Source organism: Pseudophryne corroboree, chromosome 2, assembly GCF_028390025.1.
Source record: "Pseudophryne corroboree isolate aPseCor3 chromosome 2, aPseCor3.hap2, whole genome shotgun sequence".
In the NCBI taxonomy this organism is placed as follows: domain Eukaryota; kingdom Metazoa; phylum Chordata; class Amphibia; order Anura; family Myobatrachidae; genus Pseudophryne; species Pseudophryne corroboree.
In genome coordinates this window covers 26,189,005-26,199,931 of record NC_086445.1, presented here as the reverse complement: position 1 = coordinate 26,199,931, position 10,927 = coordinate 26,189,005, and the positions used below count along the sequence as shown (strand labels likewise).

General features: G+C 48.2%; 1 protein-coding gene across 1 annotated transcript; it reads right to left on the bottom strand.

Annotated features, from left to right (window-relative positions):
• Positions 1-4,806: 4,806 nt before the first annotated feature.
• LOC134989450 (olfactory receptor 1496-like) lies at positions 4,807-5,796 on the bottom strand. The gene has a single exon (XM_063950610.1). It carries the CDS (start codon positions 5,794-5,796, stop codon positions 4,807-4,809), a length of 990 nt encoding a protein of 329 aa, XP_063806680.1.
• Between the last annotated feature and the right edge of the window lie 5,131 nt (positions 5,797-10,927).

The following is a 10,927-nucleotide window of genomic DNA, read 5'->3' as shown; positions in this document are numbered from 1 at the left end:
GCAATTTGGAGGCCCTTGCACAAACTGGCTTTATTCTACCTAAGTTGCCCTCCCACAAGTGTGTACTCCGAAAGAGTGTTTAGTGCCGCCGCTCACCTTGTCAGCAATCGGCGTACGAGGTTACATCCAGAAAATGTGGAGAAGATGATGTTCATTAAAATGAATTATAATCAATTCCTCCGCGGAGACATTGACCAGCAGCAATTGCCTCCACAAAGTACACAGGGAGCTGAGATGGTGGATTCCAGTGGGGACGAATTGATAATCTGTGAGGAGGGGGATGTACACGGTGATATATCGGAGGGTGAAGATGAGGTGGACATCTTGCCTCTGTAGAGCCAGTTTGTGCAAGGAGAGATTAATTGCTTCTTTTTTGGGGGGGGTCCAAACCAACCCGTCATATCAGTCACAGTCGTGTGGCAGACCCTGTCACTGAAATGATGGGTTGGTTAAAGTGTGCATGTCCTGTTTTGTTTATACAACATAAGGGTGGGTGGGAGGGCCCAAGGATAATTCCATCTTGCACCTCTTTTTTCTTTTCTTTTTCTTTGCATCATGTGCTGATTGGGGAGGGTTTTTTGGAAGGGACATCCTGCGTGACACTGCAGTGCCACTCCTAGATGGGCCCGGTGTTTGTGTCGGCCACTAGGGTCGCTAATCTTACTCACACAGCTACCTCATTGCGCCTCTTTTTTTCTTTGCGTCATGTGCTGTTTGGGGAGGGTTTTTTGGAAGGGACATCCTGCGTGACACTGCAGTGCCACTCCTAGATGTGCCCGGTGTTTGTGTCGGCCACTAGGGTCGCTAATCTTACTCACACAGCTACCTCATTGCGCCTCTTTTTTTCTTTGCGTCATGTGCTGTTTGGGGAGGGTTTTTTGGAAGGGACATCCTGCGTGACACTGCAGTGCCACTCCTTGATGTGTCCGGTGTTTGTGTCGGCCACTAGGGTCGCTAATCTTACTCACACAGTCAGCTACCTCATTGCGCCTCTTTTTTTCTTTGCGTCATGTGCTGTTTGGGGAGGGTTTTTTGGAAGGGCCATCCTGCGTGACACTGCAGTGCCACTCCTAGATGGGCCCGGTGTTTGTGTCGGCCACTAGGGTCGCTAATCTTACTCACACAGCTACCTCATTGCGCCTCTTTTTTTCTTTGCGTCATGTGCTGTTTGGGGAGGGTTTTTTGGAAGGGACATCCTGCGTGACACTGCAGTGCCACTCCTAGATGGGCCCGGTGTTTGTGTCGGCCACTAGGGTCGCTTATCTTACTCACACAGCGACCTCGGTGCAAATTTTAGGACTAAAAATAATATTGTGAGGTGTGAGGTATTCAGAATAGACTGAAAATGAGTGTAAATTATGGTTTTTGAGGTTAATAATACTTTGGGATCAAAATGACCCCCAAATTCTATGATTTAAGCTGTTTTTTAGTGTTTTTGGAAAAAAACACCCGAATCCAAAACACACCCGAATCCGACAAAAATAATTCGGTGAGGTTTTGCCAAAACGCGTTCGAACCCAAAACACGGCCGCGGAACCGAACCCAAAACCAAAACACAGAACCCGAAAAATTTCAGGCGCTCATCTCTAATTAATATAGTCAGTTATATCGTCAGTACTGTCAGTAGCGGATCTTGCCACGGGCAAGCAGGACTTTTGCCCGGGGCGCCGCCATCCGGAGGGCGCCGCACCAGGGCAAGATCCGCTACTGCTGTGTGCCCCCCGCTGCCCGCTGCCCCCCTGCTGCCGCTGGGAAGGGAAACTAGACGCGTACGCGTCTAGTTTCCCTTCGTGGAGAGGTCCTTTACTGTGCGGTGCGCGATGACGTCATCGCGCACCGCACAGCAAAGGTCCTTTCCACGAAGGGAACTAGACACTACGCGTCTAGTTTCCCTTCGTGGAGAGGACCTTTGCTGTGCGGTGCGCGATGACGTCATTGCGCACCGCACATCCTTTCAGTCTGTACAGGGGGCGTAAATGACCACGCCCCCTGTACGAAGCCACGCCCCCTAATGCCGTCCGGGGTGCCAGATGCCCCGGAACAGGCCCTGAGTACTGTAGAGCTTCAGGAATCTGTGTGATGCTGAGTGATGGGACCATTATAAGAAGGTTGCAGATACCAATCACTTATCATGGTTATAATAATGTTAAGTGATACTATAAATGTGTCCTCATACACTATTACCGCAGTCACACCAAACAGCCCTTCCCTCCAATATCCATCTTTGTTGCCATACGATGCATCAAAACCGCTACACGAGACTGCGCTGATTAGATTGACATGACACATCTGTGTGTGATTGGCTCTGACTCGCTGTAGGAAACCAATGATGCAGCAGCCGCAGATTTGTTTCACACTAAGGCCCAGATTTATCAAGCCTTGGAGAGAGATCAATTGCATGGTGATAAAGTATCAACCAATCAGCTCCTGACTGCCATGTCACAGGCTGTGTTTGGAGAATGACAGTTAGGAGCTGATTGGTTGGTACTTTATCACCGTGCAATCTATTACTCGCCAAGGCTTGATGAATCTGGGTCTGCGTTCCGCTGAGCTTCATCTGACACTTTGTACGTGTGTAAAATGAGTTCCTGAGCGGCTAAAGTCCCAGCCCGGCGTCACTAGTACAGTGTGAGTGGTGTGTGCGTGCGAAGCGTATACCGTATTACTATATTGTATCAGCTGAATACCCCTCTCTAATCTCATACATCTCTATACATAATAGAATCATTTAATATGAAAAACACATGAACATTAGAGCCCTTCTCAGTCACCAGACCTGTACACATTATTACATACATATAACATTCTGCCCATTTACTCTCCAGTCATACAACAGTCAGGGATGGGTATGTACTGTCACACATCCACTATCACAGCATTAGCAGAATACAGGACCAGCAATCCTGGATAATCCCTAATTGTCAGATACAACTCGCACTGTGCATCTACCAGCCAGTCACAGTAACGGATTTCTGCCCTCACCTCCACAGGCTGCGATCAGAAATCAGCCGCTGTGAGTTACCGTACATAGGGCCTAATTCAGACCTGATCAATGTACTGCAAATTACACTGTCCTGCGATCAGAAAATCGCCACCCAGGGGTAGTGATAATTTGCCCCGTGAAAGTGTGCAATTGCATGAGTTCGCTGTACAAAAAAATCCCCTCAGTCAGCGGACAGCTGCAAAACCGTTCGCATCACACTCACCATCTAATGTTTTCCCATTCTGTGCAGTCTGTGCGTAGCTCAATACTTACTCCTCCAGTGCGAATAAATCAGGCTGATCGGGGCCGGAGCTGACGTCACACACCCGCCCTGAAAACGCTTGGGAACGCCTGCGTTTTTCCAGACACTCCCAGAAAACGGGCAGTTACCACGCACAAACGTCTGCTTCCTGACAATCACCTTGCAAACGGCCATGCAATCTAAATTTGCGCACCATCTTGTCGCTGTTTCAACCAGAATTGGGCTCCATTAGTTGGGGACACACTTAACGGGGCCCCCCGGACACAGCATTCATCCCCCAAAACTAGTCAGCCCAGGTCAGGGATTTCTGGGAAAGTGGGGACCCTGCAATAAAGGTGTCCACCGCTTCAGGGCACCCAAGGCCTTGGCTGAAGCCCAGGGCTATCCCCGACACCCCTGGATGGTGGGTGCCAAGATGATAGCAATTTGGAAAGGTCCCAGAAAGTCTCCCTCGCACCTCGGAAGAATAGGGTTGTATACTTCTATGTTAGTATTATATTCATATACCAGGGCCGAAACTAGGATTTTCATCACCCGGGGCAAGGCGGTAATTTGTCGCCCCCCCCCCAAAAAAAAAAACAAAAAAAACAAACAAACATGCAAACAAACACTGTCAGACTAAAATAATCATGTTATCGAAAAATGTGAAAAAGGGGATACTATATTCCCCTATGTGCCCCAAATGCCCTAAGCATCACATGCCCCCCCAGCAGCGTGTTCCACTACATTGTCCCCTGTGTGTCCCCATACAATGCACTGTATCACTGCACTACATTCCCATATCTACTGCATTACATCACTCGTACAACATCCCCTACATGCTGAACTACATCACCACACTACAGCGTGTCTTCTCAATGGTGTGTAGGCGGCAGCTTGTTATCGGTCGGTGCTGGCCAGGCAGCAGGGATCATAGCCTGCCTAAAAACACAGCACCAACAGCTCACCTCTATAGCTTGCATAGTTCACTGCATGCTAGTCGCAGCACTGCATGGCAAAGAAGAGAGTTTAAGACAGTAGCCAGCATAGGAGAGATCCCAGGTACTGGAGCTCACCCGCACAGCGTCAGAGCCAACTGTGGGCAGACAGGTGGGTCAGAGACATTGCCCCGGGAGCAGTCTGCTGTCTCACTGGAGCAGCACAGCAATGCTGGTTAAAAAAAAAACCTGTTCCTCTGTAACTCCTCGGCACCCCCTCAATTCCTGCACCCGCCCCCCCCTAGTTACGGCCCTGCATATGCTTTAGCTAGAGATTGTGATGTGTTAATATGGAATTGAATGGTTCACTCGGCAAATGATTCCTTATTAATAGCTGGTTTTATGTATCGTAAGAATAAAGAAAATGTTTTTTTTCTCTAAAATCTTTTAATAATGATGTTACATTTAATAAATAACATCCAGTCCTGATGCTTCCCTGTATGTGGCCATCATGGGATTGTTGTACCATAAACTGTTATTGAATAGGCCGAGGTCCTTGACCAGCCAGCAAACACTCAAAGAATATCTTGTCACAAGTGCCAGATACTCATTACAGCCCAGAGCCGTGCACACAGATGCTGCAGTTACTTTGGCTCAGAAAGTCTCCTCAGTATGTGCATTTCCTTTATATTATAGATTAGTTTTAGCTTTAGAGCCTCCGTCCTTACCCCGTACACAATCGGGTTCACAATGACAGATGTGAGAAGTCCGGTGATGGACAATATCACATGAGCGGTGACAGAGACTGCGCCACCATTCAGTCTGTACCTTAGAAAGACGAATAGTGATGCTGTCATAAATACAGAGAATGTGACTATGTGGGTCACCAGCGTATGGGCGGCTTTCAGGGAAGCTGCTCCGGAGACCTTCAGGCAGATCAGTAGCGTCCTTATATAGCAGTATATAATAATTAGCAGAGAACACAAAACCAAAAATAATGTTTCAATAAGTCCAAAGATGTCATTCACTGAGGAACTTCCGCAGGCCAGTCTGACCAGGGACATATTGTCACAGAAAATGTTATTAATATTCACCCCACAGAACTGGAGCTTTGCCGTCAGGATCACAGGAATCAGGACCAGTATAAAGACAACGATCCAAAATATAAATATATAAGTCAGAGCTTTTACATTTGTCATCAAGGAAGAGTATCTCAGGGGATGACAGACGGCCAAATACCGGTCATAGGCCATGGTGGTAAAAGTGAATATTTCAACCCCGGAAAAACTTTGTATACAGAATATCTGTGCGAGACACTGCGGAAATGAGATTGTGGAGGATCCCATCAGCAAGTTCATTATAAATTGTGGGAAGATAATTGTGTTTCCACACGCACCATTGAGAATCAGGTTACCTATGAAAATATACATTGGCTCATGGAGACTCTCCTCAGCCCAGATAACATACACAATCAGGCCGCATAGCAACATGGTGATTATATACAGGCTGAGGGCTAAGACAAAGTATAGGTATCTATAATTCTCCACGCCCAACAGTCCCAGGAACACAAAAGACGGACTGATCCCAGACAGGTTTTCCCCCTTCATTCCTGCCTCATATTCCAGCAAAGACATAATTACTAATACTTTTCTATAATGTCATGGGAATAAAAGGAAGCGTCAGTCCTATGTGAGGATGGCGGCAGGTAAGTGACTGCGCAGTGATATCTGGATATCCAGTGATTTCCGTCCCTCTTCTTATAGGCATATTTCAGGTGGGAATTCTTCCTCTGGGATTCGCTCTCACAAGAATTCTATGTCATTGTAACCTGACTGAAATAAAGGAAAATATTTTATTTATTTATCTGGCAAAGAGGCAAATGGTCATATTTACTAAGCTGCAATCTGATCATAAAGAAGACGTTACATCAATTTGATATGCAGTGTATACTGAGCAATATAGATTGTGTATATTAAAGTGAAACCAATGGTGTATATTAGTTTTAACTAGTGATGAGCGGGTTCGGTTCCTCGGAATCCGAACCCGCCCGAACTTCACTCTTTTTTGCACGGTTCCGAGCAGACTCGGATCCTCCCGCTTTGCTCGGTTAACCCGAGCGCGCCCGAACGTCATCATCCCGCTGTCGGATTCTCGCGAGATTCGGATTCTATATAAGGAGCCGCGCGTCGCCTCCAATTTTCACTCATGCATTGGAGATGATCGTGAGAGGACGTGGCTGGCGTCCTCTCAGTTTCTATGTTCAGTGGGCTGCAAATATCTGTGCTCACACTGCTTAATTATATGCTTTATTATATAATTCCACACATTAAAAAATGGAGAACAAAAATATGGAGGGTAAAATAGGGAAAGATCAAGATCCACTTCCACCTCGTGCTGAAGCTGCTGCCACTAATCATGGCCGAGACGATGAAATGCCATCAACGTCGTCTGCCAAGACCGATGCCCAATGTCATAGTAGAGAGCATGTAAAATAAAAATAAAGCTCAGTAAAATTACCCAAAAATCTAAATCAAAATCGTCTGAGGAGAAGCGTAAACTTGCCAATGTGCCATTTACGACACGGAGTGGCAAGGAACGGCTGAGGCCCTGGCCTATGTTCAAGGCTAGTGGTTCAGCTTCACCTGAGGATGGAAGCACTCATCCTCTCGCTAGAAAAAAGAAAAGACTTAAGCTGGCAAAAGCACAGCAAAGAACTGTGCGTTCTTCGAAATCACAAATCCCCAAGGAGAGTCCAATTGTGTCGGTTGCAATGCCTGACCTTCCCAACACTGGACGGGAAGAGGTTGCGCCTTCCACCATTTGCACGCCCCCTGCAATTGCTGGAAGGAGCACCCGCAGTCCAGTTCCTGATAGTCAAATTGAAGATGTCACTGTTGAAGTACACCAGGATGAGGATATGGGTGTTGCTGGCGCTGGGGAGGAAATTGACAAGGAGGATTCTGATGGTGAGTTGGTTTGTTTAAGTCAGGCACCCGGGGAGACACCTGTTGTCCGTGGAACGAATATGGCCATTGACATGCCAGGTCAAATTACAAAGAAAATCACCTCTTCGGTGTGGAATAATTTTAACACAAATGCGGACAACAGGTGTCAAGCCGTGTGTCGCCTTTGTCAAGCTGTAATAAGTAGGGGTAAGGTCGTTAACCACCTAGGAACATCCTCCCTTATACGTCACCTGGACCGCATTCATCAGAAGTCAGTGACAAGTTCAAAAACTTTGGATGACAGCGGAAGCAGTCCACTGCAGAGGTTCAAAGACATGCTGGTGAGAAAATTGTCAAGTCAAGCAGAATGCGACCCGTCACCATCTCCTCCTTCACATTTTCCCGCAACTGGGGGTGCGAGGAAAAGGCTAAGATTTCCGAGCCCACCCGCTGGCGGTGATGCAGGGCAGTCTGGAGCGAGTGCTGACATCTGGTCCGGACTGAAGGACCTGCCAACGATTACTGACATGTCGTCTACTGTCACTGCATATGATTCTCTCACCAATGAAAGAATGGTGGAGGATTATATGAGTGACCGCATCCAAGTAGGCACGTCAGACAGTCCGTACGTATACTGGCAGGAAAAAGAGGCAATTTGGAGGCCCTTGCAGAAACTGACTTTATTCTACCTAAGTTGCCCTCCCTCCAGTGTGTACTCCGAAAGAGTGTTTAGTGCAGCCGCTCACCTTGTCAGCAATCGGCGTACGAGGTTACTTCCAGAAAATGTGGAGAAGATGATGTTCATTAAAATGAATTATAATCAATTCCTCCGTGGAGACATTCACCAGCAGCAATTGCTTCGAGAAAGTACACGGGGACCTGAGATGGTGGATTCCAGTGGGGACGAATTAATAATCTGTGAGGAGGGGGATGTACACAGTGAAAGGGGTGAGGAATCGGAGGATGATGATGAGGTGGACATCTTGCCTCTGTAGAGCCAGTTTGTGCAAGGAGAGATTGATTGCTTCTTTTTTGGTGGGGGCCCAAACCAACCAGTCATTTCAGTCACAGTCGTGTGGCAGACCCTGTCACTGAAATGATGGGTTCGTTAAAGTGTGCATGTCCTGTTTATACAACATAAGGGTGGGTGGGAGGGCCCAAGGACAATTCCATCTTGCACCTCTTTTTTCTTTCATTTTTCTTTGCATCATGTGCTGTTTGGGGACAATTTTTTGGAAGGGCCATCCTGTCTTGATTGACACTGCAGTGCCACTCCTAGATGTGCCAGGTGTTTGTGTCGGCCACTTGTGTCGCTTAGCTTAGTCACACAGCCACCTTGGTGCGCCTCTTTTTTTCTTTGCATCATGTGCTGTTTGGGGACAATTTTTTGGAAGGGCCATCCTGTCTTGATTGACACTGCAGTGCCACTCCTAGATGGGCCAGAGGTTTGTGTCGGCCACTTGTGTCGCTTTGCTTAGTCACACAGCGACCTTGGTGCGCCTCTTTTTTTCTTTGCATCATGTGCTGTTTGGGGACAATTTTTTGGAAGGGCCATCCTGTCTTGATTGACACTGCAGTGCCACTCCTAGATGGACCAGGTGTTTGTGTCGGCCACTTGTGTCGCTTAGCTTAGTCACACAGCCACCTTGGTGCGCCTCTTTTTTTCTTTGCATCATGTGCTGTTTGGGGAGTATTTTTTTGAAGGGCCATCCTGCCTGACACTGCAGTGCCACTCCTAGATGGGCCAGGTGCAGAGCCGGATTAAGGGGGGGGGGATCCCGGGGATACGTACCCCGGGCCCCCCTTCCCAAAAGGGCCCCCTGCCACATCACCAGTGGCGGAACTTGCGCCAGGGCAGCCAGTGCAATGCACAGAGGCCTAGCGCTATGAAGGGGCCCACAGCCGGCAGCAATGTAATGAGTCAGCCTGACTCATTACACGCTGCCTGCCGCTGCGCCGTGGGCCCTGACAAAGAAGGTAGTCTGCACACAGGACACGGCGCCAGTGAGTGAGAAGGGTGATCTCATCACCCTTCAACTCGGCATCAGTTTCCTGTGTTGTCCACTGTCTGTGACTGCATGCTGGGAGAAGGGGGAGGCCGGGAGGGAGAGTCACTGACAGAGCAGCAGTGTGTGCACTGGAGACGTCAGCACTCACCCCCTGCAGTGAAGAGCCTTGCCGGAACCAGGGAGCCAGAGCCAGAAGGTGCAGCAAAGTAAGTTGTGGATAAAGAAAACACATGTACTGTAAATACAAGGGTGTGTGTGTTTTGTAGAGATGTGCACTTGAAATTTTTCGGGTTTTGTGTTTTGGTTTTGGGTTCGGTTCCGCGGCCGTGTTTTGGGTTCGACCGCGTTTTGGCAAAACCTCACCGAATTTTTTTTGTCGGATTCGGGTGTGTTTTGGATTCGGGTGTTTTTTTCAAAAAACACTAAAAAACAGCTTAAATCATAGAATTTGGGGGTCATTTTGATCCCAAAGTATTATTAACCTCAAAATCCATAATTTCCACTCATTTTCAGTCTATTCTGAATACCTCACACCTCACAATATTATTTTTAGTCCTAAAATTTGCACCGAGGTCGCTGGATGACTAAGCTAAGCGACCCTAGTGGCCGACACAAACACCGGGCCCATCTAGGAGTGGCACTGCAGTGTCACGCAGGATGGCCCTTCCAAAAAACACTCCCCAAACAGCACATGACGCAAAGAAAAAAAGAGGCGCAATGAGGTAGCTGTGTGAGTAAGATAAGCGACCCTAGTGGCCGACACAAACACCGGGCCCATCTAGGAGTGGCACTGCAGTGTCACGCAGGATGGCCCTTCCAAAAAACACTCCCCAAACAGCACATGACGCAAAGAAAAAAAGAGGCGCAATGAGGTAGCTGTGTGAGTAAGCTAAGCGACCCTAGTGGCCGACACAAACACCTGGCCCATCTAGGAGTGGCACTGCAGTGTCACGCAGGATGGCCCTTCCAAAAAACACTCCCCAAACAGCACATGACGCAAAGAAGAAAAAAAGAGGCGCAATGAGGTAGCTGTGTGAGTAAGATAAGCGACCCTAGTGGCCGACACAAACACCGGGCCCATCTAGGAGTGGCACTGCAGTGTCACGCAGGATGGCCCTTCCAAAAAACACTCCCCAAACAGCACATGATGCAAAGAAAAAAAGAGGCGCAATGAGGTAGCTGTGTGAGTAAGATAAGCGACCCTAGTGGCCGACACAAACACCGGGCCCATCTAGGAGTGGCACTGCAGTGTCACGCAGGATGGCCCTTCCAAAAAACACTCCCCAAACAGCACATGACGCAAAGAAAAAAAGAGGCGCAATGAGGTAGCTGTGTGAGTAAGCTAAGCGACCCTAGTGGCCGACACAAACACCTGGCCCATCTAGGAGTGGCACTGCAGGGTCACGCAGGATGGCCCTTCCAAAAAACACTCCCCAAACAGCACATGACGCAAAGAAGAAAAAAAGAGGCGCAATGAGGTAGCTGTGTGAGTAAGATAAGCGACCCTAGTGGCCGACACAAACACCGGGCCCATCTAGGAGTGGCACTGCAGTGTCACGCAGGATGGCCCTTCCAAAAAACACTCCCCAAACAGCACATGACGCAAATAAAAATGAAAGAAAAAAGAGGTGCAAGATGGAATTGTCCTTGGGCCCTCCCACCAACCCTTATGTTGTATAAACAGGACATGCACACTTTAACCAACCCATCATTTCAGTGACAGGGTCTGCCACACGACTGTGACTGAAATGACGGGTTGGTTTGGACCCCCACCGAAAAAGAAGCAATTAATCTCTCCTTGCACAAACTGG